Source organism: Phoenix dactylifera, chromosome 2, assembly GCF_051530095.1.
Source record: "Phoenix dactylifera cultivar Ajwa chromosome 2, Ajwa_hap1_PhDact_Kaust_v1.1, whole genome shotgun sequence".
NCBI classification, from domain to species: domain Eukaryota; kingdom Viridiplantae; phylum Streptophyta; class Magnoliopsida; order Arecales; family Arecaceae; genus Phoenix; species Phoenix dactylifera.
In genome coordinates, this window is record NC_143191.1 from 13,649,416 (window position 1) to 13,676,885 (window position 27,470).

The 27,470-nt window shown below is 44.7% G+C and overlaps 1 protein-coding gene and 1 long non-coding RNA gene across 6 annotated transcripts; one reads left to right on the plus strand and one right to left on the minus strand.

Annotated features, from left to right (window-relative positions):
- Positions 1 to 1,483: 1,483 nt before the first annotated feature.
- Positions 1,484 to 4,912, minus strand: LOC120106558 (uncharacterized). Of its 3 annotated transcripts, none has more exons than XR_016399128.1 (3): positions 2,224 to 4,912; positions 1,824 to 2,108; positions 1,484 to 1,728 (listed from the first exon to the last, which is right to left on the minus strand). It is a non-coding gene; the product is annotated as an uncharacterized LOC120106558 (long non-coding RNA). The 3 variants fall into 3 exon arrangements; XR_016399127.1 differs by having other exon boundaries at positions 1,824 to 2,111; XR_005508689.3 differs by having other exon boundaries at positions 1,824 to 4,912.
- Positions 4,913 to 5,358: 446 nt separating this feature from the next.
- LOC120109265 (uncharacterized) lies at positions 5,359 to 19,595 on the plus strand. 3 transcript variants are annotated; one of them, XM_088715413.2, is made up of 7 exons: positions 5,359 to 5,561; positions 8,714 to 8,781; positions 15,420 to 15,494; positions 15,599 to 15,904; positions 16,046 to 16,128; positions 18,919 to 19,006; positions 19,265 to 19,595. In XM_088715413.2, the coding sequence occupies exons 3-7, from the start codon at positions 15,440 to 15,442 to the stop codon at positions 19,369 to 19,371; spliced, it is 639 nt and encodes a 212-aa protein (XP_088571539.1). In that variant the 5' UTR covers positions 5,359 to 5,561; positions 8,714 to 8,781; positions 15,420 to 15,439; the 3' UTR covers positions 19,372 to 19,595. The 3 variants fall into 3 exon arrangements, with proteins under 3 accessions (XP_088571539.1, XP_088571538.1, XP_088571537.1); XM_088715412.2 differs by lacking the exon at positions 8,714 to 8,781; XM_088715411.2 differs by lacking the exons at positions 5,359 to 5,561; positions 8,714 to 8,781; positions 19,265 to 19,595 and adding an exon at positions 16,827 to 16,915.
- The last annotated feature ends 7,875 nt before the right edge of the window (positions 19,596 to 27,470 follow it).

Sequence of the window (27,470 nt, forward strand, 5' to 3'; positions counted from 1 at the left end):
AAAAATACGGTTTTAACATCCATCTGCCATTTTTCATAATTATAGTGAGCAGTTATAAACAACAGAATCTTATGGACTTCAATATGGCCACTGGCGAGAAGGTTTCCTCATAGTCTATACTATGCTTCTGAGTATAACCCTTTGCTACTAATATAGCCTTAAAAGTTTCTATCTTTTCGGTAGGTCCTCTTATCCTTTCGTAGACTCATTTGCAACCTATAGGCTTAATAACTTCTGGTCGGTCTACCAATGTCCAGACCTGATTGGAATACATAGAGTCCATCTGTGATTCCATTGCCACTTTCCAATGTGCAGCATCTTTATCACTTATTATCTCGGAGTAAGTATATGGATCATCATCCAAATCCTCCAATTTCAATTGTAAAATCTCATTTAACATTAAATATCTCATCGGAGGTCTAATTATTCTCTTACTCCCTCTAGGCTCTTGATCTCTGAACGATTCAAGATCATCAGTGGGTACTATTTCTTTTTTCTCATTGTTCTCATTTTTTGCAGGCTTAGCTGACTACTCATCAAAAACAATCTTGTTTCTGCCTTTGTTTAGGCTATACTCTTCCTTCAGAAAAGTAACATTTCTGCTGGTAATTACCTTGTGCTCACTAGGAATATAAAGATAAGATCCAGTGTACATTTTGGGATAACCCACAAATGAACACTTCTCAGTCTTTGATTCCAGCTTATCAAGGTTAAACCTTTTAACATGAGCTGGACATCCCCATATCCTGAAATGATTTAGATTTGGCTTTTTGCCAGTCCACAATTCATATGGAGTGTTAGGTACTGACTTAGTGGGTATCCTGTTTAAAATATAGACAACTGTCTCCAAGGCATAACCCCAAAAAGACACAGGTAATTTTGACATGCTCATCATCGAACGAACCATATCTAATAGGATCATGTTCTTTCTATTTGCAACACCATTTAACTGTGGGGGAGTAAATTGTGAGATGATGTCTTTTTCTCTGAGCTAAGTTTGAAACTCAATTGAGAGGTATTCACCTCCCCTGTCAAAGGGGAGTACTTTGAACTTTTCAAAGAATTCAGACTTATGTAACCATATCTAGAATAATCATCAACAAACATGATGAAATATGAGAAACCATCTCTAGCTATGTGGTTAAATGGACCACATTTATCTGTGTACTAACTCTAATAATCATATGGCTCTAGCTACTTTCCCTGTGAAGGGCCTCTTGGTCATCTTGCCTTGCAAATAAGGTTCACATTCTAGATAAGGCTCAATTTTTGAAAGTTTCAAAGGCCCATCCTTGACTAATCTATTGATCTTATCAAGATTAGCATTACCAAGCCTCAGATGCCACATGTAAGTAGGATTCACATCCCTCTTTCTTTTAAAGTTTTTCACACTGGTACTTGCATCTCCCTCAACACAATTAACAGAGTCTACTACATGATTTTAAATATAAAGACCAATCACAATATCACCAGAAGCCACAAATGATTTTGAAATTTAATAACAATCTTTGAATTAAAAGTCAATGAATGACTACACAAAGCCAGTTTTGAAACAGAAATCAAATTTATACGAACTTCTGAAACATAAAGACAATCTTTTAGAACTAAGGTCTTATTCTTAAGTAGACTCAAATAAAAGGTCCCGATGGCGGTCGCTGCAACAATTGCACCCGTCCCAATCCTCAGAGTCACCTTCTCATCATTTGATTTTCGGGTTTTCTTGAACCCCTGCAACAAATTGCAAATGTGTGAGGTAGTGCCAAAATCCACACACCAAGAATTAATTAGACCATTCAATAAATTAATTTCAATGATGAGCATACCTTCAGAAGGTTTCTTATTCTTCAGAGAAGTAAGTTAAGTGCAGTAGTTTTTCTTCCAGTGTCCTGGCTTGCCACAATGGAAACAATTTTCTTTTGGCTTCTTCTCTGTATTGCCCTTGTACTGTTCCTTAGTCTCCCTGGTTGGAGGACCAGCTCGAGACTTCTGAGACCACTTCCTCTTATTGTTGAACCTCTTGCCCTTAGGATGAAATGGCTTGGTTCCAAAGGAGGATACTGATTTATCAAATAGCATAAGAGAACCTTTCTCTTTCTTAATCAGTTCTTCTGCTGTTTGCAACATGTTGAGCAGCTCAGATAGAGTCGAACTCATCTTGTTCATATTGTAATTAAGTATGAACTGATTATAATTTTCAGGCAAAGATGAAAGGATCGCATCTACCTTGGTCTCACCATCTATATTTGCACCCAGAGTCTTCAGTTCGTCAATGTGAGAAATCATCTTTAGGACATGATCCTGAACTGGAGTACCTTCCACCATGTTGGTGGTCATTAGCAATTTCATTATTTGCTGGCGTGCAGACCTGCTTTGCTCTTCGAACATTTTCTAGAGATGCATAAGCATATCTCTTGTTGTAGGTATACCCTCGCATTGCTTCTGCAACACATTGGTCATAGAGGCCAGTATGTAGCATCTAGTAAGCTCATTGTCATCATACCATTTATCAAAAGCAATCCTTTGCTCTTCGGTGGCATAATTTACAGCAAGCTGTAGTGGGTCTCCCTTTAGGACATGAACAATCTTTTTAGCAATGAGAACAATCATTAGGTTCCTCTTCTAACCAATAAAATTTGGCCCAGTCAAATGGTTATCATCTAAAATTCTAGAATATGGTTAAAGTTGGTCATGATTAACCTGCGAAAACATTCACATATATGCTTTCCACTAGTCTTAGATTTTTTTTCAACCATTGGTACCTCCCACTCAGACAAAGTAATCAAGCAAATATAGTAATCGTATTTAAAAATAAACCAGAATATAACAATTATATTCACTGTCTAAGTGGGTATCAAGAACTTTTACCCTATGTACAATAATAATTCCATTTTGGTAATTATGGCATAACTTGTAAAGCGAATAGATGCTATTCATCATGATCACATCTCATGTCATATATCTTATATGCAAATTTCTATGACTCTTGATTTTCTTTTAGCCACCAAATCAAACACAATCCTCTGCTATTAGCATATATGTTCATTTGGTTAAGTGTTATCCATTGTTTAAATGGTATGCATTTTAAGTGAGATTGTGCTACTATTTTAATAACACTCTCACTACTAATGCACACATTTATTTTTCCAAAAACTAAACCAGAACTCCAAAAATTAATAATGGCATTAACTATTTTAGTTTCAACCAAGATTAATTAAAAGTGTTCCAATCTACCAACAATGGAGGGCCTAGGTGTTTTGAAATAACCTTATTTAGCACTATTTTTTTTGAATTAAATAATATTTTCTGAAAACATTATTATAATAATATTTATGGTCAAATCGGATCAAACCCAAATATCATGTCAAATTGGCATGCATAGTCTCTAGTACATTAGTCATACTAATTAGACTTTAATTCAAATTATTTAATATTTAAATAACAATTAAATGGATTACTTATTCTTAGCCTCAGGCCCAAAATCCATTCTGGTCCATTAAAATACGGTGCAAATAAATTAAACATGGGCTGACCAAATAAAAGGCCCAATCCGCAACGACGGACCCATTTGGATAGGGCTTTACAAGCCCAAGCCCAATTAAAAGAAAAACCCTAAACTATTTTTCTCCCTTTGCCCTACTTCTTCTTCCAACTGTTCCTCTTTTTTTTTTATTTGTTTGTTTGTTTTTATTTTGAGAGGCAGCCCGTGGCTGCCCATGGTGGCAACCCGTGGTCGGCGACCCCTCCGCAGGTTGCGGCGACGCCACCCGTGGCGGGCGGCCGGCCCGCGGAGCGGCCGGGCTCGGACGTGGGGTGGTCGGGCTTCGCCTACGACGGAATGGCCGGGCTCGGACATGGGGTGGCTGGGCTCCGCCTGCGGCGGAATGGCCCGGCTCGTCTATGGAGTGGCCGAGCCCCTGGGGTCGCCACAACCCCACCCCCCCGGCCTGTGCCGGCCATGGGGTGGCTCGGGATGCGCCCTCACGGCCCGCCGCAGCGGCTGCGTCCGCCCGTGGGGGTGGCGAGCGAGCCACCTCGGCTCCCTTCCGCCGCCATGGCACGGTGCAGAGGGGCCGGCTGGAGGTGAGCTGGAGGTGAGGAAGACTTTTCTGCTTCCTCCTCTTCTTTTTCCTTCATTTTCCTCATACTCCCTGTTTAGATCTATAAGGGGACTAGAAACGGGAAGATGGAAGAAGATGAAGTTTGTGGGAGTAGGAAAAAAAGAGAGGTCTACGGGATGGAAAGGAAAAAGGTCAACTGTGAAATCCTTTTCCTTCATCCTTTCTTCTTCTTTATTTTAATTTAATCCAAAAATCATAGACAATCATATTGCATGATTAATCTCAAATTAAATCAATTATCTGCTCAACAATAGAAGATCTATGCTCTTAGACAAACCTGGGCTCTAATACCAGTTGAAGAATAATTTTTCTGAAAATCTAGAATTCTTTCCCCGCAGCGGAAGAAAATCAATAAAAGAATTCTGCAAAACAATGAATAAAGTGAAAGGAACATAAATCTCACCACTAGCAACTCAAGCGTATTGCCTCCTAAAAGATTCATGCTCACTTCCTCCCTTGAGTTTTGTAGCTCTCACAACTTTTGTATGTAACTAATGGTTCTGATAGTCAACCCTGGCTATTTATAGCCACCACATAAAACTCTAGGCAATGATATGCGTGGGATCCTTAAAGATCTTTATTCTCAACCGTAAAATCACTGAAATTTTTTTTTCATAAAATTCTTTATATTCTTTTAATTCTGAATTTATGGGCTTCCACTAATTGTAAAAAATGACGATCAATATTTTGCAATTGACCTCGAGAATAGGAGATTAATTTAGTAAAATATTTTTTACTTACAATTTTGTTTATTTATTCTTTCACTATACTATATTTCACATAGAGGTGATCACGGGCCTTCTGGCCCGCCCAGCCCGCCCGGCCCGATCCGAAATTTTTCGGGCTTGGGCATTGAAAAAGAGCCCATTGGTCGGGTCTGGGCAGGAAAAGCGGCCCGACCAAAAAAATCGGGCCGGGCCTGGAAACATTAAAAATGGCCCGATTCGGCCCGGCCCGGCTATAAAATCCTGTTATAAATTATAATATATTAAAATTTTTTAACAAAAATCCCTAACCTTTGGGTCTTTCCCTTCCCTTCCCTTCCCCTCCCTCGCTGAGAGCCGCCGCCGCACCCCCCCGCCCCCTCCCTCGCCCCCCCTCCCTCGCTGAGAGCCGTCGCCGCCCTCCCTCGCTGAGAGCCGCCGCCGCCCTCCCTCGATGAGAGCCGCCGCCGCACCCCCCCTCCCTCGCTGAGAGCCGCCGCCGCACCCCCCCCCCCTCCCTCGCCCCCCCTCCCTCGCTGAGAGCCGCCGCCGCCGGCCCCCCTCCCTCGCTGAGAGCCGCCGCCGCCGCGGCCCCCGCCCCCCCTTTTCCCTCGCTGAGAGCCTGATAGCCGCCTCCTCTCGGTGTCGTCGCCTCTTCAACGACCGGCCGGCGGCTCTTCGCGTCCTTCTCCCCCGGACGGCAACCTCCGCGGCTCCGGTCACCGACTCACAGTCACCGGTAAGAGTTTTCTCCTCCTCCTCCTCCTCTTCGAGCTCGATCCCGGTAGATTTTGCCCAAGCCCGGAGAGAGAAAGAGAGAGAGAGAGAGGTGGTGGGGCAGCGAGAGAGCTCGGAACAGTGGGAGAGTGGGGAGTGGGGACAGTGGTTTTGTTTTGGGTGGAGACGGGAGACAGAGAAAGAGAGGAGGGATCTTTCATCCCTTCTCTTTTTTAGTTTTGGTCTTGGTTTTCCTTCCCTCACATTGCTCCAGTAACCCAGTTCCAGCTGGGTCATCAGGAAGAAAGATCGGGGGATTGGAGATGGACTTCTTGGAGGGTGGAGATTCTCTGAATTTTCTCCTCTCAGTTTCTTCTCCCCTGATTTTTTTTTTTCCGGTTGGATGGTGCTTTATTTGTATTATGATAATTCTTATGAACTGAATTTTTTGTATAATTAGTTGTATAATTTTTTGATAGGCTTATGTCAATGGCAAGCGAAAGTTCACCTATTCTTATGGCGGATAATGAGCATTAGGATTGTGGTGGATAATGAGCATGAGGATTGTTACTTTTGCCCATTTCTAGATTCCAAACAAAAAAAAAAAAATCGGGCCTGTCGGGTCGGGCCTGTCGGGTCGGGCCTGTCGTGTCGGGCCTGTCGGGTCGGGCCGGTCGGGTCGGGCCTGGGACCAGATTTATAAGGTTGGGTCGGGCCTGGACAAAAATTTAAGCCCGACAGTCGGGCCGGGCCGGGTCTGGGCATAGCCATCGGGCCTAATTTCTGCTGTAGAGCCCGGCCCGAGCCCGGCCCGGCCCGGGTTTTGATCATAAGCTAATAGGATCGAAAAAATATCATTGATTAAATTCTTAGCTTATATAATTCTTAATTCTTATTTTGCAATTCAGTTGGACCCCAAAAATTATTTCTAAAATAATTTCACAAATAAATATTTCATTTATAATAATAATAAAATACAATGAAAACAATATTTTTATTATTTGATAATTTCTTAAATAAGAAAGAGTATGCGATACCTAATTTCGTTTAGGATTTTGCAATAAAAAAATAGCAGGTAATTAAAATACAAATAATTAAGAGCATGGCAACTCCTAGATTCGGGAATTTAGAAACAAAAGTAGTTGCAAGGATAATAAAAGACACATGATTCTGGCCAGACACAAAACTAACGAACTTTCAGCCCGCACACAAATTTCCTTAAAAAAAGAACAAGATAAATCATAAAACATCACCATCAGCAAAAAAAGTACGAACCCTAAAACCAAAAAGGAGACGGCAATCAAAACCCAGAAACCGAGACCAGAAGCTGCGGAATCAGAATCAAGCAAAGATCGGCAAAATAAGAATCTTGGAATTGAAGATGGGAAAAGAAATGGTCTTCCCATTTCACTAACAATATTCTTAACCCCAAAAAAAGTCCAAGAGAAAAAAAAACGAAGAGAAAAGAATGCAAATGCGGAAAAAAGAATACTTAATCCAGCAAATAAGACACTTATCAATCCGATATAAACTATAGATCGAACTGGGCCCGAAATTTCAGATGGGGCGAGCACTCCAACAACTGAAACACTTTCGAACACGGTTAAAGTTAGACAGAATTTAACCACTTCTCCTTCACGTTTTTTTCAATAATTCAAGAAAATAGTTAATGAAATGGCCGATTTAAACCAGGAACAAGTGATCAAAGTAATCAAAACTGAGGAACGAGGGCGATAGGGTTCCACGATAGAGGAATCAGTACTCCTTTGGTTTTGAACATATGTAGTGTTGATATGGTTTCTCCATAACTGATTAATATGCTTCAGATTTCTATTCCTATCCCCTTATTTTTTTATTTTTTTATTTTTTTATTTTTTTGTTGAAAAGAAAGGGGTAGGGGGGAGGAAGGGACAAGCCCACCCCCGCGTACCAGCCCCCACTGGGCCCCCGCCCCGCCAGGAGAATGTTCGATGCGGGCAGAAATGGCCATGTGTTGGGCACCCCGACCGGTTTTACTCATACCCTCCCCACCCGTGGGCCCGGCTCAGCTACTCCTCTGAGCTCTGGCTCGAGTCCCACGTGTGAGTACGTCACACCCGACACCACCCCGGCTACTAGCGGTTCAAGAGCGGTCCTACACCACAAGTCCAAGCAGTGGCCAAAGTAGTAAGCTCCGGTCCACAATTTAATCGTCGCCGCAGCGATTCGAACTTGGGACCTTGTGGTTAGAATTGCTGCCCCAGTACCACTAGGCTACCACCTTGGTGGCGTTCCTATCCCCTTATGGTCACTGATATTTTTGAATATATTTTCTATCTCCTTGATTAGGTTTTCAGGTATTGCTTAATAATTTCATGGATGCTATCATGCAGGAGATAGCTGCAAAAACTTATTTATTAATTCTGAAGCCAGTGAACAACATTCTGCTAATCTACGAATGAATTTTCTGATCTCAGATATCAAAGCTTCTCAATACTCTTTTGTAACATCTAGCATTGTTTCTTTCCTCATTTTTCCTTTCCACTTTCTATCTTATTGACCATTCGGTATATCATACTGATATTTGCACTTCTTTTACCCTGTCTATGTTGTTTGTTTTCCACCGCTTTGATCTGTTTATTTAACTATATAATTTCTAATGTTAACTTCTTTTTGATCATCACTATTCATTGATCATTACATGGATATATAAAAATGGAATTCCTTGTACTCTTATTTGAGAATGGAAGTATTTTTATTTGGGAGAGTTCGAAGAAAAAGAAAGATTTTTTGTAAGGTATTAGCAAATCTTGGTTACTTTCGTGGAACTCATCGAAGATCCACAGATCATAGAAATTATGTGCTTTTGTGAAGACATTTTTTCTAGAGCTGGCATAATTGATCTTGAGTACTTTTCCCAGCATATCGAAGATGAGTGTTTTTTGAGTACTTGGTTCCCCATAAATGAAAAGCATTTTTTCTGGAGCTGGCATAACAGATCTTCAGCCACTCTTTTTTGATTCATATGGTCTTTTGGTCTTGTTTGTGATGTTGGTTTTTGTGTTTTCCTCATGTCCATCTATGTGTTTGGTCCTATACTGTGTTTATGCGGTTTTCTTTTTCATAACATTTTGTTGAAACCAATGTTAGATAGCATCAGTGTTATAAAGTGGTAGCCTTTTCTTGTGTTGACAGGTAACATTGACAGATTTCTGTGGTGATTGGGGTTCTGCTGATTGCGTACCGTTTTTGTTGATATCTTTGTAAGCATTTTCAGCAATTATTGCTGTTGATATCTCTAAAATTAGCCTGATGAAGACATCTATCTAAGGTCTCTAAGCAATGTTCTCCTGATCCTGGTTTTTTGTGTTACAACCCTTTTGATTCTGATTCAGAATCTGACGTGAATCATAAGAATGCAAGAGCTTCCTCAGCCCCTGTGATCAGCAAGGCAAAAAAAAAGAAAGAAAAACAAGCTCCAAATTTAGTTACAATGGAGATGAAGGAAATGATACTTCTTCTTCGTCATCATATTTAGGCTTTTTAGCTTCAAGGATCAAAAACAAAAATGACTTTTATGACTCGGGGGGTTTCCAAAACCAGTCTGTGCAAGAGCTAGAGAGCTATGCTATTTGTAAGGTTGATGAGACTACATAAATGGCTGTTTGAAGATCTCCCGAGCAATTAATTTCAGCGACACTCTCCTCCCAAGATTTCTCGCAACTGCCACCGTTTTTGCCCATTTCTCCCTCTTCTCTCGGATCTCCGGCAAGACTAGAACCTCCATGAAATGGTTCTGCAAGGTTGCAATCTCCTTCTCCAATATCCTGTGCATCTGCTATTTGCTGCTGCCCTTGAACGGCCCTCCTCTATGGTGCTCTTGTCAGAGCCGGCTTAATCCTTAGGCGGCTGAGGCGGTCGCCTAAGGCCCGGCCCAAGAAATTCCCACCGTAGTTCCAAAAAAGCTACCAGTGAAACAGTGAAAGATTGAATATGGGGGGGGGGGTGTTGGATTTGTGATCAGAAATTCTTTTGGCAGGTTGGTAGCAGCCGGAGGTCGGAGGACGCCTGGTCTCACTGTTGTAAGGGCAGAGCTTCGGGCCGCATGGAAGGGGTTGTCATAAGCAAGGAGGTTCCTCGGTGCCGAGCGGGTGTATCTTGAGGAGATTCTTCTGTGGTGATTGATTGGATTCGGGGTTTGGATAGGTATGGTGATGACCACCCTCTCATTAGAGAGTCTCGCAGATTGGTTCGGGAGATGGATAGTCTTCAGGTAGCATATGTTTTTCGGGAGACGAGCCGAACAACGGATTGGGTTGCTTCCTTCGTCGTCCGGTATTTGGGGAGGTCCTTTGGACTTCTATAAGAGATATTCTCTATCTGTACTGCTGATTTGGCATAGTATACTTATGTTAGAGCTATATAAATTGCCGCTAAAAAAGACCGAAAGCTACTGGCCATGGGGGACTTGACAAGACGTGGGAAAAGAGTCTCCGGCACAATCCCATCGCAGCCGGGAATAGCTGAACAGATCTTCTTTGTTCGCTGTAAAACAAATCCCAGCAGCTCAAAGCTCCCTTCGTCGTTTCCAATTCCCACAGGCATTTCAGTCTTTTTGGCTGTTCTCCTCTCCCCCTTCTCGGCTTCACGGAGTTCTATCCTCTCCAGAGAAAGAAGGGGAGCTAGAGTGTGAGGACCGGCCCATTCAGCAGCCCATACCTAGTTGGACTTGTGGGCCAGCCCAATGTAGCCAGCCATTTGGAGGCCGCCACCTCCTCCTTTGGGGAGGTCCTGCAGTCAATAGAGGGAATGGACAGCTCGCTGCTGGGAGGGACAGCTGCCGGCAGCTTGAGCAGTTACCATCGCTTAAGAAATCCCAAACCCCCCCTCTCTGTCCTCCTCCTCCTCCCACAGAACGGAGTCTGAGTCTCAGAACCGTCGGCCTAGGCGTTGAAGCAAGGATCGTCGCTGGTACTCCCCAGAAGCTAGGTAAGCCCCGTGCCTTCTCTTCTCCTAATTTATTTAGAATAACGAAGAAAGAAACAAAGAAGGGAGGAAGGGGACTGCTGGCAGGCCGAGGGCCACCGGCGACGGCCACCGGCTTCGGCCGCGATTACCGTCAGCGCGGGCGTCGGCTGCTGGCAGGCCGAGGGCGTGGCCGCAGGCACGGCTGAGGACGCCGCAAGCCCGTCCACGGGCACCGCCGGCCGTGGCCCGGCCCTCCCAAGCACGCTTCCTTCCTTCACGGGAGAAGAATAGAGAGAGGAAGAGAGAGGGCTTCGGAGCGAGAGAGAATATGGGAGGTTTGAGAAGGGAAATTGAAGAAGAAGAAGAGGAGAGGAAAAGAAGACAAGGAAGAGGGGACTCACCCGTGTGCGGCCGTGAGCGTCGCCGGCGCCGTTGGTCCCCGCCGCGGGCTCTTCCCCTCCCGAGCTTTCTCTCTCCTCCATGGGAAGAAGAGAGGGCCGGCCGCCGTTCTTCCGAGCTCTCTCTTCTCCATGAGATGGAGAGAGGGCAGAACCGCGGCCGCAGCCGGCACCGTCGGCCTCAAGTCGGCCCCCCCTCTTGAGCCTCGGCAAGGGGTCGCCCCTCTTCGGTCACAGAAGGCGAGAGAGAGGAAGGGGAGAAGAAGAAAGAACAGGAGGAGAAGGGGAAGCTTCAGGAAGGAGAAGAAAAGAAACAGTGAAGAAAAAGAAAGAAAAAGAGAAAGAAAAAGAAAAGAAAAGAAAAGAAAAAAAAAGAGAGAAGAGAAAAGAAAAGAGTGGGTTAACGGGTCGGAATCGGGTTCGGGTCCGAAACCTGTTAAGCCCAATAATAAGAAATTGGTTTAGCCAATTGAACATGAACCCGAGCCCAATCAGATTGGGCTAAGTCTGGACGAGCCCAATTTAAACCAGGTCCGAACCCAATTAAGTATGTAGGTCTCAGCAGACCTAATTGATTATGAATCAGGCTCAATTTAAGCCCAATTCAACTGATAGAAGACCAAATTGACCTCGGGCTAACCTTGACTCAGGCCCAAATGAGCCACATTGACTCTGAACCAAAAATTAAACCCAATTAAACTTGGGACTAAGCCTATTGACCAGATCAGAAGATCGAATTGGCTAGAAAAGGCTGGACTCAATCATGAACCGGGCCCAATCCTTTAATTAAAAACCCAATTAACCTATGTGGACCCAATCTGGTTTTAAACGAGCCCCAAAGGCTCTAAATTGGGTAAATTGGACTTGGGCTAGATCCTTGGATGGGATCCAAGCAAGTAAGTTCATAGTATGATGAACTAAGAAATATTATAATAAATAAATGGGGAATAATGTAAGAAATATGATTAAGGATTTGTCACCTGAACTTGAGAAATTTGGAAAGCGAATCACTGTAAGTAATCTATTTTAATCTTATTATAGATCATGTGAGTACTATGTTTATTAAGATTTTAAAGTGTTATTCGTGTATATATTTCATGAATGGGTGTATTATAAAAAGTAAGTAACCTGTCCTAATCTTCTATGGATCACGCATATAAGTAACCCGTCTTAATTCTATTATAGATCATGTATTATGAGAATGAGCGTTATGCATGCAATTTAAATTGCATATATGTTTTAAAATAGAAGCAATTTGTTCTAATCCTATGAATTATGGAGCATGTATACGAGTAGCATGTTTTAGTCATACAATCCATGATTATGCATAGATTATGCTTATGCAGATTTTATTATGCATGCAAGATGAATTGGATTACATTATCATGATTGTCATTAGTATAATTGTGTTACAAGTGTAAAGAATAATGATGAATTGCATCTAGCTATATGCACATCTTGCAAAGGGTACCTAAGGGCTTTTATTGCTACGGGCCGAATGCAACTGAGCCGGCCTTGCCAGTGGCCGATAATGACTGAGCCGGCCCTGCCAGTGGCTGACTAATAACTGAGCAGGCCCCGCCAGTGACCGATAATGAATTCGCCGTAGCATCCATGAGGTACTACCTACAAGAAGTATTGTTTACGGACTCTTAAGAGCTACTGATCGAATGCAACTGAGCCGGCCTTGCCAGTGGCCGAGAATGACTGAGCCAGCCCCACCAGTGGCCGCCTAATAACTGAGCTGGCCCCGCCAATGACTTCGCAGTAGCATCTGAGAGTATGACCACAGCATGCCGGAGGCACGATTTTTTTTATGTGTATTTCATGAAAATACTTGTTGCCATGAAACACGAATTTATTGACTCAGCATGCATACTTCATCATAATGAATTGTTAAGTAAGATACATGTTGCTATGAAATAGGGATTTATTGTTTCAGCATGAATATTTTATCATGATAAATTGTTAGATAGTATGCATGTCATCTTCTCAAACCCTGTTAAAACATGTTTAGTATTTTTACAGAATCAAGCATATGCTAGTAGATGTGCATGAATTACCAAGGATAGCATGGTTCAAGTGTATTATATATTCCATGAAATATGGTATCATAAACACATTAAAATGATATTCATAGCATGACCACGAACTTAATAATTTGAGATGCCATTAATCAGTTTTCAAATAACTCATAAAGTATGATTTATGAAAATTATGATTTATGAACTCTCAGATGTTATGCAAGGGTCCCCGCTAGTGGGTGTAATAACTCAGCATGTGCTTATGGCCCCCGCTAGTGGGTATAATAACTCGGCATGCGCATATGGCCCCCGCCAGTGGGTATAATAACTTGGCTGCACTACTATAGGAGTATGGATTTAAAATCTTGGATTAATGGCAAAGTTTTACGTTGTATTTCATGTTTATGAAATATCATGATGGTACATGCATTAATTTACAGCTCGATTTGCATATATATATATATATTGTATATGGAACAATGGACATTTAATGTATATGTTAGCCTCTCAAATCCTGCATAAACATGGTTATCATTATGTTTGATCCGGTAAAATTATGTATGATTACTTACTGAGCCGTGTAGCTCATATCCGTTCATTTACATTTTTCTTTCAGATCCTCACCACTGATAGCTATCAGAGACACTTTAATTTGGTATCAGGGCTTCTTTCCTTTGGGGTAAAATAAGTATACTTTTGTGTACATAAACTACATAGAAGCTCTGTATTTGGGTACTGACCAGCATGTTGTATTAAGAATACTTTCATATATAAAGGTTTGGTTGGTTTGACTACCCTGTTCCCCATGTATGAGGTTTCGTGCTATTGTGGGCGGTAGTCGGCAATAGTATAGCCGTGTCACGGATCCGGATCCGGGGCATGACACAGAGAGCTGAGAAAGAGAGGCTTTTCATTTCTGAGAGAGACTCTCCTCTCTCGGCAGGAGCCGCAGGACATCTACCTTCGGGGCCAGGGCGCGACTCGCGAGGGCGAACCGGCGAAGAACGCTTCTAGATCTGGCGCCGACAGGTGGAAGTAGCTGTTCTTGGCCTCTTGGGCGAAGCCCTCGTCGGCTCCTCTTCCCGTAGGCCCCCTCCGGTGACTTCTTCTCCTTCGGCGGCGGGCACGGCAGCACTGCCGGGATCCGGCTCTCCACCCTCTTCGGCGTCTCCCACCGGTCTCTCTTTCTTCTCTCTCCCAGAGGACCCAGACAAGCCCTCTTTGGCTCTTTCTCTATTTTTCAGGCAAGCCCTCTGCCCTTGAACGGCCCTCCTCCATGGATGCTCCTGCTCACCTCCCACTGGAGGTGGATGGCCATTGTTGCTCGACATGTTGGCCATGGACACCCCCTCTCGGAGCTGAGATGGATTCACATCGGACCAAACGATGAACAACACCCTCTAATTGTCCGACCAATTTCCACACGCCATGCATGAAGATTAAAGCACCCAACCAACCCACGGCTCCCGCTCTGTTTTTTTTTTGATTGCCTCATTGCTAAGTCCACCCGGAGCGTCTTTTGGACTGGCCCAGCCTCTTATTGGACCCTTTTAATTAGCGTTGAAGGTCGTAGCAGCACAGCGATTGGGACGATCTCAACCGTTATAAAAATAAGATGCATCAATCAAGACGATCGTGGCCCTTGAGAGGACTGGGGGTATAAACGTCTTTCAGCTCTGTATTCAAATACTTGCATCTTGTTTCCCATACTTGTTGCTCCTCGCTCCTGCCGCAGAGCGAGAGAGGAGGCTTTTGCTACGGTTTTTGACAAAGGATTGCACTCAAATCTCATCGACTAGGGTTTTTCTTCTCGTTTCCAAGAATCAATCTCCAGTAATGTTTCTTCTTCAGTTCCTGTTTATTGCATCAATTCAATCCCCAATGTTTAGGGTTTCCCTTGCATACCTCCATCTGTGTTTCTTAATCTTTCTTGAGGGATTTGTCGGATTTTTTCTTTCTAATTTTGATTTCTTTGTTATTTAAACTGGATGGCTTAAGAATCTACAATTTTAGGTCTCGAGATTTAAACATATTTAACGATCTTGTTTTCTGTTTTCTTGCGAATTAATGAAAATTTTATTATCTTGGGATCTCTCAAGACTTACATTGGAAGAAGATCTCAAAGCTTAATTGTTTAGGGTTTTAAATCAAGATGTATAGATGATTAGAAATAATGCTAGATGTTCTGATTTTTATGGAGGCGTCGTTTAGATTTAAGTCTACAAAGTTAGTATATGCATCTGCCTGCCTTTTTTTATTTTTCTTTAAATCGGTGAATTGTGGACGTGTCTTGTGATCAAATTTATAAGTCATATAATCCTTGAATGGTAAATGCCTCAGTTTACTGAAGATATAGAGTGATAACTGAACTGTATTAGTTGTATGGCTGCTTTTTGATTCCATTTCTGCGCTGAATATTTTAATTATTTCTATATATTTGATTATGATAAACACTGACTTCTCATGGATTAACTTGAGTATACCATGGTGCTTTATTTTGGACTTTGAAAGGTCTATTGGAGCAAGTTCACATGGCCTCCCAAACTCCTATTTTTGTTCTAGATGAAAATTTGCCCTTCCATAGAGGTAGTTCCTGTTCTTACTTTTCTTTGTAAGTGTAAATTTTTGGTATGCACCTGTATTTGGAATTTCATTTCTAGTCGTTGGGATATGATTCTTGTTCCATTTAGGCAAAGGTGTTGATGGCATAAAGGCTGATGTGCCCAAGCCTGCCAAGCCGGCACGTCATGAACGAAAAGCTTTGCGGGATCTTTCAAAAGCTGGAAAACCTCTGCCAACAGGTGCAACTAAGGGATCTACTTTGAAAGATAAGGCTACTGTGCATGACCATGAGAACCCCAAGAATGCCTCAAAGAATAGTTTTCTGACTGATGAGGAAATAAAGAAATGTCATGAGTGGGCCAAGCAGGGAATCGAGCATGCCCATTTTACAGGAACTGAGCAGCGAAAACTCCAGAAAGAAAAGGATAAAGAACGTAAATGCTCATCTCCTTGAGTTTTTCTTTCCATTGTTCTCACCAACTCCATTTTTCTAATCTAATTTGTGTAAATTTTTCAGTCACTTACATTTATATATGGTTGCAATTCTTTTATTTTTCTGTGTCTGTCTAACTCAGGTGTAAGAAAGAAAGTGGATAAAGTTATGTCTGCACTTCGTGAATGGACTGACATGGCCTATAACTTTGGATTGCCAAGGGTGGTATGTGGCCCTCTGCAAATGTTCTTGCCCTTTTCTTTTATCAAAGCAACAATTATATATGAAATTATGTAGACAGTAGGAAATGGACTAGAATCATTTTCGTGTGTTAGAATTGCAAAAAAAATGCATACTTCACAATTTTGACCAATGTAGACAGTAGAACGAGAACCTAACATAGTTTTATTTCTCCTTATTTCTTTTCTTAACAATCGCAATATTTATGTTGATCTGTTGAGGATTTATTTAATCTTTGATTTGATCATTAACATGAATATGTACAACATTATAACAAACTTTTTTGTCACCTCTTATATGGCATGTATTGAAGTCTCTGGTCAATTCCCGTCCTGTGCACTGGAGATGCATATTATACTATCTTGGTTTTCTTTTATGTGGTTGAGAAGCAGTCTTCCTTGCTTTAAATTAATTTTCTTGCAAGGCTTCAACCATTCAGAATTTTACCTTATTAGATTTTGGAGTAGGACTTACCTCCTTCCCCTGCCACTTGGTGATGTTGCATCGCTTAAATGAATGTGATATGTACCATGATGGCAATACGATTTTTACTACAGAAAAGAACATTGGATCATAGAAGGACATTCATAAACTAATTTGACCAAATAATGATGGAGGAGGGACTAAACTAATGTGTTATATTGTTGTTGATGCTAAACTGAGTTGGAGTTTTATTGGTGCAGCGCGTAAGCTGGAAAGGGAGATCAGCTATCTTTTCTCAGCAGATGCCAATTGGACTTCTACAAATAAGCTCTGACACATAGCAGATCTAGTAGTTCATCATTCAACATTCAATGCCCCCTTGATTTTGGATTCGAATCTATTTCATCTGTATCATGCAAGTTGTAAGGATGTAGGATTGGGAAGCCTAAAACAATTAAGTCATGATATTTGCTATTGATTTGCAAAGGATGTCAAGTGTTGTCATAGGTTCATTTCCTTTTTTCCTCACTATGTTGGTTGCTGCCGTGTATATTGCAGGTTTCTGATTTAGAATTCCGTATTTCTCATATTTTTCTTGGAATTGTTTTTGGTAAAAAAAATGGTAAAGTCCTTTGAATTACCCAAGCAAGGGGTTTAGAATATATGTTTAGGTTAGAAACTTGTAGTTATTCTCATCTGATTGTCATTTATTCAAATTTATGAATTCATTACTGTTATTTTCTTGAAGGGCTGATGTTATCAAAGAAAATAATATTAGTTGAGCTATTTTTTTTTGTCTTTTATCAATCTGGTTGTGGTGCTTTTAGTTTGCCATTGTCTGTTGTGCTGATAAGATGAACAGTAACCCAAGGAAACTTTGAAATTTACTTCTAATGCATGATAATGCAGTGGTGCAATTATAAGCCTCTTAGCGGGAGGGAGGATAGGTTAAAATGGACACGATTGTGATAAGAGCCATATTAAAAGCGATAATTAGAGTGCATAAATGTATGCATGATCACATAAAGATACTATGTTTAAACACTTTCTCTCTTTCTTTTGGATTCACAAGCGTTATGATGTGTTTCCCATATTTCTGTTTTTAAATGTGTTTCTCATAGATTGCCTGGCGCAAGCCAATGTAGAGTTTGTCATTTTTTGAAGTAAATCTGGCCACACATTTACGAATTGACTGTTCGATATTTGTTACCTGTCAAGCTCTTTAATCTTTATAATGCTGCATGACTATTTCCTGGAAGAGATCTGAATTTTAAGTCTGTAACACCATCCAGCTTTTTCTCAATAGTTGGGGTAGTTTCTGAAATTGAAGTCTAGCTTTTTTTTCTACACAATTGAAGTCTAGCTTTTAATTGTTTTAGTATTTTCAGCTATTTTTGAATCACATGCTTATTTAAACATTGCAGAATGTCCCAATAGCATGAGATGTTGTTTTCAAATAATAGATATCACCTCATTTTAGTACTTCATAAAGAGTAGAAATAAAGTACTTGAGAAATGATAAATATGAAACTGCTGTACATCAGCTGTAAAGGTAGACTAACTTGTTTGACTTAACAATACAGAAGGAAACCACAGTAAATATGTAACTTTTCCCCTTTTGGTCCTTGTCTTTGGTGCCATGCTTGTTATGTCATTTTACTAGTATAACTAGTATGCTCTTATGGTTCATTCCAAGATGGCATGATGCGCTGTGTTGGTTCCTTGGCCTGTGGAACATGAATGCAGTACCCTGTCATTCCCATTTATGTCTCCATTGTTTTGCAATCCTGGATATTTTCTCTTATTTAATAGCTGATCCTTCATCCTTTTGTTTGTATGCCCTTGGCAGTTCTCTCTACTTTTGCTGAACCTCCAATCTTTCTTAGCCTAATCCCTTTGCTTGGATTCCAAGTGGCTTATCAATTTTCTTGATGCTATTTGTTGGCCTAGGACCAGGGAAGGCAATTATGCTTAAGTATATATGTGCTCGTAGGTTGCTTCCTTGCATCAATCATTATTGTCCAGTCCATGATTTATGCTAGTTCTTCACTCTGAATTTTGTCCTTTTTCTGCACTCGGCTATTTGCTGATATGTTATAAATCACAGAGAGATGCAAAATTTCTTTTGCTTATAATGTTAACCAAAACAAGAAATAGATTTTTCTTCATGATTATATCTTTTCAGGTAAGCTGATATTTTTGAGCGACCCCTTTATTGTATAATTTGAGGATACCATGAACTAGGGATGCTAGGCATGCATATTAGTGACTGCTGGCCCAGTTTTTGACTGTAGGAATGGATTCTTGGTTCATGCTAGGACCGGTCTTGAATTTTGCAATGCTTATATGCAGGATGCTGCTGATGTTACCGAAAGCATTGGGAAGCTGGAGTTAGAGCCAGAGGTGCTTCCTCCCAGGGCCAGATCTCACTTGAATTCAGGTCTCTCTCTATATATATCTCTCTCTCTCTCTCTCTGTCTCTGCGTGCGCGCGTGCGCGCGTGCGCGTGACAGGCAGCAAATTCAAATAGATTTTTACCCATATAATATAGTTTCTCCCACTATTATGTTCCTAAAAAAGATGCTCGCAATCACAGTTTTTTATTGTATTATCTGATTGCATAATTCTCAGTTATGGCATATCCATAATATTCAATTTCTAATAAGTTTCAACTTTTGTTACTAACTGATATTTCCAGGTAATGATAAATTAGAGGATCTTCTTCTGGAGCCCGAGCTTGACTGGTACCCATTTCTTGACCAGACATTGGAGCTCAAGCTGAAAGATGATATCTATAGCAGATGAATTTGCTTTCTTCTCTGTTGTTTGGTAAATTTCGACTGTGGCAGCATCAAAAAGCTACCAATATTTCTCTAAAGATATTTAATGGCATCTGTGAATTTCGTTGCTGGATAAAGGTGTTACAACTTTGGGGGTGTGTGTTACAAACTTTACCAGCTTTCTTAGCAATGTATCGTTGTAAGTTTTGCGTGTATATTGTATGGAGTTTGTTGTTTTGCTTCTGTCTACTTCACCTTCGGTTTTTCGTACTGGGGGACGGTCATTTTCAAAGGATCGTAGAGGTGGGCTATGCCAGTCTCCAGCCCTTGGGAACTGCGAGCTTCTAAGGCAACTTTTGTGTTTTCCCTTGCAAAAGACCCCGTTCACCGATTTGCTAGTTATTTTCCCTCCATTCGTCAAGCACGTACAGTCGCACCGCGTACTGAGAGCTTATATTGAAGCTATCAAGAGCTTTGAGAAAGTTTTATGGCAGCTTGCTTCATTGGGCTATCAATTCATGGAACTATCACTATTAAGCTAAGGCCAGCTCTCTTAGGAGCAGACGAGCAGGGCTGTAAACGGGTTGAGCAGTGTTTTTTTTTTGCCTCCAGGAGATCTGATGGAAATTAGTTTAACATTATGCATATGAGTGACTAGCTTTCCAACGTAGAAGTAATATAAATTTGTTAGATGTGAACTAGGATTTGTCCTAACGATCGCGTCCCTTTGCTTGGTAATCAAGTTTTGAGTTCGATACTTGATGGTGCATTTTGATGTATGGACTTGATAATTATAGCATGGATGGGTCTCCTTTCTTTTCTTTATGGAGATCAAAGACTCCAGACAAAAAAAGTGGAAGCATTGAGAGTGGGCTGGCATTGGTGGTAGGGCAGTCCCTCGCTGCATCAAGGTTCGTGCTAAGGGTGGGCTTTTCGTCGAACAATTGGTGGGCAGCCGGATGGCAACTCCTGGCACCAACAAGCCAGGCGGTTCTGACAGTGGCCGACCGGATGTTCCAAAGCCGGGGTGGTTGAGACCATTCCTCTGTGGTCTGCGGTGGCACAGGGGGCCTTGCGGCAATCGGAGGTGCTAAACCACTGGTATACCGAGAAGGAGTTGCAGGAGCTTGAGCACAGGCTCCCTCGTGTGGTAGTGCTACCATCGGAGAGGGTGTCCAAGGCCAGGTCTGAGTGGGAGGAGAAGGCCGTGATTGCGAGGAGCTTGGAACGGCGGGTCCTGGCGGAGATGGTAGCATGCGATCTCAGAAGCCGGGCCAAGTTGTTGCATCAGGTAGAGGTCCTCCCAATGGCCGGGGCCTCATGACCCTCCGTTTTGGCTCAACTGTGGATCGGGAGAAGGCAATGGCGGCTGGCCCATGGATGGTGGCGGGCCAGCTGCTGGCAATGGAGGACTGGCAGCTTGACTTTGTCCCGAGCACCCATACCGTGAACCGGACTATGGTCTGGGTCCGGTTACCGAGGCTTCCGTTGGAGTACTGAGGCAGGGAGTCCATTCTGGAGATTTTGGCGGAGGCCGGTGGAGCTCGACGGCATGACCAACGAGCGAAGTCGGATCGATTATGCCCAGACAAACGTGGAGATCGATTCCCGGCTTTCCCTGGTGCCAGGTACCTTCATCCAGAGGGTGAAGAAGAAGTTTTGGCAAGCCTTCACCTATGAAGACATGCCGGGGCTATGCTGCCATTGTGCTCGCATTGGCCACCAGGCACACGACTGCCAGTTCCGCTCGCCGGAGCAGTGGCCGGAGGCAAGGAAGGCCGAAATGGCTGATGGATCTAAGGGGGAGCCGGTGGCAGGTTCCCCAGGGGAAGGGAGGCGGTGGGTCTTCGGCCCATGGATGACCGTCTCCAGAGGTCGGCCACAATGGGGAGGCGCCATTAGGGTTGGGGCACGAAAGAAGGAGACCGAGTCCAACCATGGGTCAACTCGGGGACCGCTGTCCCCCAACTTGAAGCCGAGTCCAGCCAAGGGAGGGCAGAATTTACCCGAGTCACCACCAGACTCTGAGGGCTAGCAGAAGCCCAAGAAGATTGGCTGACACTTCTCGTCGGAAAAAGGCAAGGAGAGCGGTGTCTTGGAGCTGGGTGTGGAGGTGACACGGGAGCCGTTGACCGAGTCGACTCCGGGTTGTACTCGGTCGGAAGGCGAGCTGGCTCGTGCCCAAAGTCCGGGCTTAGGCCCGAGCGGTGCACCCAAGCGGACTGAGGGGCCGAGCCACATGCACACCTCAGACTGGGCTGCAGGGCGACTGGACCCATGCCAGGCCTCGGTCCGCGACAATGCGGTGAACTCGAGGCCGACAGGAATTGTAAGTGGGCCGGGCCCACAAAAAAGGGCTAGAAGCCCATCAAGCGGCTGGGGGTCACTGGGCCGGGGGATCGCAAGCCAGCCCGTTTCTCTTCGATGCCCTCAATACCACAGGCGCCCGTGGCTGAGGCAGCTCCCACGACCCAGGCCAGCGTTTGGCGGCGGTTCAGAAGCCGAAGCGTGTCGCCGGCGGTCAAGGAGGGCATCTGGGTAGGCAACGGTGCCGGCGGATGCCACCAGTATAGAGATGGGCAGCAGTGAGCTCTCGTGGAGCCTTCCACCCGACGGGGCGCGATGGCTCATGGGGGTTCGGTCATGGCGCAGCCGACATAGGATGCCGCCGACCAGGGAGACTTGAACAAGACGATCCTGAGCTGCAGGAGCTCCAAGCTAGAAGGGGCAGTGAGGGACCTGGACTTGGCTCAGATGCACCAAGCGGGCGGGTGCTGGTCCAAGCGCACGGCAGGGAAGCTCATCCAACGGCAGGAGATGGTCCGTGAGTGTGCTGGGCCTTCGTGTGGGCCGGCGCATGAAGCACTAGTGCAGAAGCTGAAATATGTGCTTGAGATGACCGATCTAGGAGAGGTTGAGGTGCTTGGTGAGGCAGGAGGGCTACGAGACCTTGAGGGTACAACCACGCACGGAAAGACCCAAGTGTTGTCATGAAGATTCTTCTGTGGAACTATCGGGGAGCGGGGAAGCCCTCTTTCCGGCCGGCTTTCTGTAGGTTGGTGAGTCTGCATGACCCTAATGTTTGTGTTCTGTTTGAGACTCGACCGTCGGGATCTAGCTTGGAGCGGGCTAGGCGTGTTATCCCGAGATCATGGGGGACATATGCGGTGGAGTGTCGGGGCCTATCGGGAGGCATCATTGTGTTATAGAGGTTAGGGGGAGTTGGCATTGATATTTTCCACAAGTGCAGCCAACAAGTGATTTTAGTAATTTTTGAGGGGGTCGGGCCCCCTTGGATCCTTTTAGCTACATATGCTACTACGGACTATCGGGAGAGAAGAGCTTTGTTGGAGGAGGCCACCAATCTTATTCAGCCAGGGCACCCAATGATGATGGCAGGGGATTTTAATTGTATCGACGACCCAGAGGAAAGGGGGGGGGGGCAAGGTCTTCACCAACAATATTGAGGTCAGAGAGTTTCAGGACTTTATACAGTCCAATAGGCCGGCTGACCTTGGCTTCACCAGCCCGTGGTTCACTCGGTGCAACAATAGGCAGGGGAGGGCCCGTGTTTGGGAGCGGATTGACCGAGTGTTCGTGACGACCGAATGGATCCGGAGATTTCCGGACTTCGGGGCATGCCACTTGCCTAGGATTGCTTCTGACCATTGCCCGGTTCTGGTGAGTACCTCCTATACCTTTCTAGTTCATTGTTCTTTTCATTTTGAGAAGGTGTGGTTGTCCTATCCGCGGTCGTGGAAGGTGGTGAGAGAGGCGTGACAGTCACCGGTTAGGGGGGATGTGATGTACAGGGTTACCTAGAAACTTGAGCTAACCAGACTCCGGCTGCAAAGGTGGAATAAGAAGGAGGTGGGGAATATCTTCAGGAGGGTGGAGGAGACGGAGGCATCCATCACCAGATTACAGGTTCTGGAGGATTGTGGGGGCGGCCTTTCAGAGGAGGATCAGGGGGAGCTCAGGGGACTATTGGCCAGACATCACTTCCTTCTCAAGCAGCAGGAGGTATTTTGGAGGCAGAAATCCAGGGTTCAGTGGATTAGGAAGGGGGATCGGAATATTAGTGTCAGGATCAAGCGCTACCATTACACCAAAACCCGCAGGTGTTAGTGAAGGTGCAACTTTATTTTCTTAAACTAGCGCAGGGGCCCATAGCGCCACGAGTTGACTCCGACAGGGCCTCGCTCAACTCCGGACTCCGACAGAGCCTCGCCAGTGGGTTCAAGGATCCCCTAGTAGTATAACCCACCCTACTCCTCCAGCACATCCACGTTGGCAGGTGGCAGGACTGACTCGGCTCTTCAGGCCTCCGCCAACATTGACTCGGCCCCTCAGGCCTCCGCCAATAATCCCCCCTCAACGTGTTGCCTGGGTTTCAAACTCGAGACTTATGGCTCTGATACCAATTGTCAGGATCAAGCGCTACCATTACACCAAAACCCGCAGGTGTTAGTGAAGGCGCAACTTTATTTCCTTAAACTAGTGCATGAGCCCATAGCGCCACGAGTCGACTCCGACCAAGCCTCGCCCGACTTCGGACTCCGACAGGGCTTCGCTAGTAGGTTCAGGGACCCCCTAGTGGTAACCCACCTTACTCCTCTAGTGCATCCACGTTGGCGGGCGGCAGGACTGACTCGGCCCTTCAGGCCTCCGCCAACGTTGACTCGGCCCCTCAGGCCTCCGCCAACAATTAGATTTTTTCACCAGTTGACTATCATCCGAAGATAGCGGAACCGGATTGGCCGGATCAAGGATAGCAGTGGGCAGGTGTCAGAGGACCAGGAGATAGTTAGGAGGACCTTGGTGCAGTTTTTTCGCGACAGATAGACCGAGTCAGGGGGTTTGGTTGGAGGAGCTTGCGGACCGGCGCCAGGAAGGCAGGTGTCAATGGAGGAGAATGCAGCTTTGGTTAGTCAGGTGTCCGGGGAGGAGGTACGGGCAGCCCTCTGGTCATTGGACAAGTATAGAGCCCCGGGCCTGGATGGATTCTTCCCATTTTTCTTTAGGAGATACTGGCACATAGTCAGACAGGAGGTGGTTGCGGCGGTCCAGCAGTTTTTGTGTCCGCAACGATGCTCGAGGAGTCGAGGAGGACCTTCATTATATTGATTCTGAAGAGATAGGATTCTGTTGAGCCGAGCCACTATAGTCCGATTAGTTTGTGCACCACCTTGTATAAGGTGGTGGCGAAATGAGGGGTATTCCACCCAGACTCATTTGCCCTGAGTAGGGGGCTTTCGTTGGGGGGCGATCCATCTCCGACAACGTCCTCATTGCTCATAAGTTCATGACTGACCTCCAGAAAGCGCCTAAGCGTAGGTGTTTGATGCGTGTCAAACTTGATATAGAGCGAGCATACGACAGGATGAGATGGGAGTTTGTGCGGCGATACTTGGAGGGGTTTGGATTTCACCCAGAGTGGATCAGATGCGTGCTCGGGTGTATACTATCCCCGTCCTTTGCCTTACTGGTCAACGGCTCACCATCGAGCTTCTTCGAATCATCGGTGGGGTTGAGACAGGGTTGCTCTTTGTCACCACTATTGTTCATCCTATGTGCAGATTCTCGATCTCGAGCGCTCAGACAGGCAGTTAAGGGGCAAAAGATAGAGGTTTATGGCCCACGACCAGGATTTCACATTTGCTATTCATTAATGATTGTATACTTTTGGCTCGCGCAATGAGTGGATCAGCTCGGGTTATTAATAGGATCTTGGGGGCATACTGTGGAGCGTCAGGTCAGCAAGTCAATCTGACCAAGTCTGTCATTTGTTTCAGCTCGAAGACTGACCAGAGGGTGAAGCATTCTATCATGAGCATTATGGGGATCGGCGAGCAGGAGGGGACCTTTACATATCTCGAGGTCCCTATTACAGGACGTCGCCTACGCAGGGGGAGTGCACATCTATGGAGCTGGGCATCAGATGCAGATTGGAGAAATGACAGGTGGGTGCATTGTCGATGATGGGGCAAGTCACTCTGGTATGTTCAATATTGAGCTCCATCCCCATTTACTTGCTCTCTAATACCCTGGTTCCTCTTACAATGATCCGAGGGTTGGAGAGGATGTTTTGTAGCTTTATTTGGGGACAGCGGGGAAGTCGAGAGGGCGTACACCTTGTGGCATGGGAGACTATTTGCCAACTGACCAGCAGGGGAGGGCTTGGTATCCATTCTCTGATTGAGCATAGGGAGTTATTGGCGACCGAGATGGCAGCCAAGTTTCTTCTATAGCCTGAGAGCCTTTGAGGCTCGTTGTTGAGGGCAAAGTACGGGGATCCAGCCCCCCAGTTTGCCCTCCATGCTGGCCGAGGAGCTTCTTTTATTTGGAAAGAGATCTGTGCCCGCTCCGTGGAAGTGATACCGGAAATCAGGTGGGAGATTGGAGATGGTCGGACAATCAGTATTTTAGAGGACAGGTGGCTATCTGAGATAGCACTGCAGGGCTGGCCCACCATGATTGACCATGGCTGGTTGGAGGGACGCAGAGTGTGTGCCCTATTTGCCCAGGAGAAGCGGAGGTGGGACGAGGGCCTCGTCCAACAGATATCGGGGAGCACCTTGCTGAGCGTGTTCTAGCTCTGCCGATCCCAGAGGGTAGATCAGTTATTTATTAATTAATTTAACTATAATGGGGGTAAAAAGTTTGGTGCTTATCGCAAGGATAGAGGGGGGCGACTTTGCCTCGTCCCCTTCCCGAACTGGGCCTAGACTAGAGGATGGCCAAGTTTCTGTCCACACGCTCTCCAAGCCTGACTAAAGTGATTGGCTTCTTTACAGACCAACGAGAGTTGTATGACACCTGGAGAGGCCGCGTCTGCTAGAATTTTCCTCCGGCCATGGGTCCGGCTATTAGTCATCCAAGATATCCATCAGGTTTACATAGTCCAAAGTCGTCACCATCCCCCTCGTGGGCGACACAAAAAAAAGGTAACTATAGGTCCATTGAATTGAGCTCGGCAGGTGGATGATGGTGTGATTAAAGCATAGAATGCTAGACTACGGCTCTTCTTTCTACGATCATCTCCCCTTGTCACCAGGTTCAATGCATGCACTCACTAGTGGTTGTTGACAGGTGGTTTCCTGGCACCAAGTCCCATGTAGACTGTTCCAACGTCAAAATAATACTGCTCAAAACGGGATGGCTTCATCATTGTCATTCATTGAACCAGTCTGAAACTTCTGAACCATCCCCCCCTTCCCCCTTCTACCACCTCCAACTTGCAAGTATAGAGAAGAGTCTCTCTCTTCCTCACTATATAAACCAGCTATATATCTCTAGCTCTTCTGATCTATATGTGATTCTAAGCAAGAAGAGCCAGCGAACCAGCTTCACGGTGCCACGGCCTCTCTAGTTTCATCTCTTATTCTCTCTCTTATTCTTATCTTCTTCTCTTGGATGGCGATGGGGATGGGGAGTGTAGAAATGGCACGGAATGAGGCGTGGCTTGCGATGGGGATAGTGGCGGTGGGATTGGTGTATGCGGCGGTGCTGGTGGTGGAGGCGATGGGGAGCAGCGCGGCATCGCTTCTCCTCCCGGACTGCTGCTGCTTCCCCACTCACTCCCTTTTGCTCGTCTCTCCTCCGGAGAGCCACTGCGTTGCTCCTCCGGCGGCGAAGGACTCTCGCACGGGGAAGACGCACGGATTTCTTGGTACTCTCTTCTCCGCTGTTAATCTTGGTCATCGTCGCATGTGAAACTCTCCGTTAACAGTTGATGGATGCACGTGTAAAGTCTTTGTTTCAAGGATCTCTACTGAAAAAAAATGTTTGTAATGACATCCCCTCCAAAGTGGGGAACAATTTTGCTCAATCTTTTTCTTTAAATGATAAATATGAGGGTTATTAAAGCTTAATAAATCGATAAAGGCAATTTTTTAGTAAGATAAAGTCTACAGTTTTAATAAAGAAAAATGCTACATGCTAAAGATCACCTGTTACCTTTGCTATATGAAAGTTGGTGGCTGGTACTTGGAAGAACAATACTAAAGGTTCTGACTGATTCCATCTATCTCACACATGTTTTACCAATCTTAGACTACTATACCGTAAATCAAATGGATATGGGCAATCGGCGGCAGCAGTATCCAAAAAAGAATCTAATGA

What these genes read in the sequence shown, in the direction of transcription:
- LOC120109265 (XM_088715413.2), top strand. Translation starts at nt 15,440, where the DNA reads ATGGCCTCCCAAACTCCTATTTTTGTTCTAGATGAAAATTTGCCCTTC. An exon ending in AAATTTGCCCTTCCATAGAG is followed by an intron (nt 15,495 to 15,598) that starts GTAGTTCCTGTT and finishes TGTTCCATTTAG; the next exon opens with GCAAAGGTGTTGATGGCATA. An exon ending in CAGATCTCACTTGAATTCAG is followed by an intron (nt 19,007 to 19,264) that starts GTCTCTCTCTAT and finishes TGATATTTCCAG; the next exon opens with GTAATGATAAATTAGAGGAT.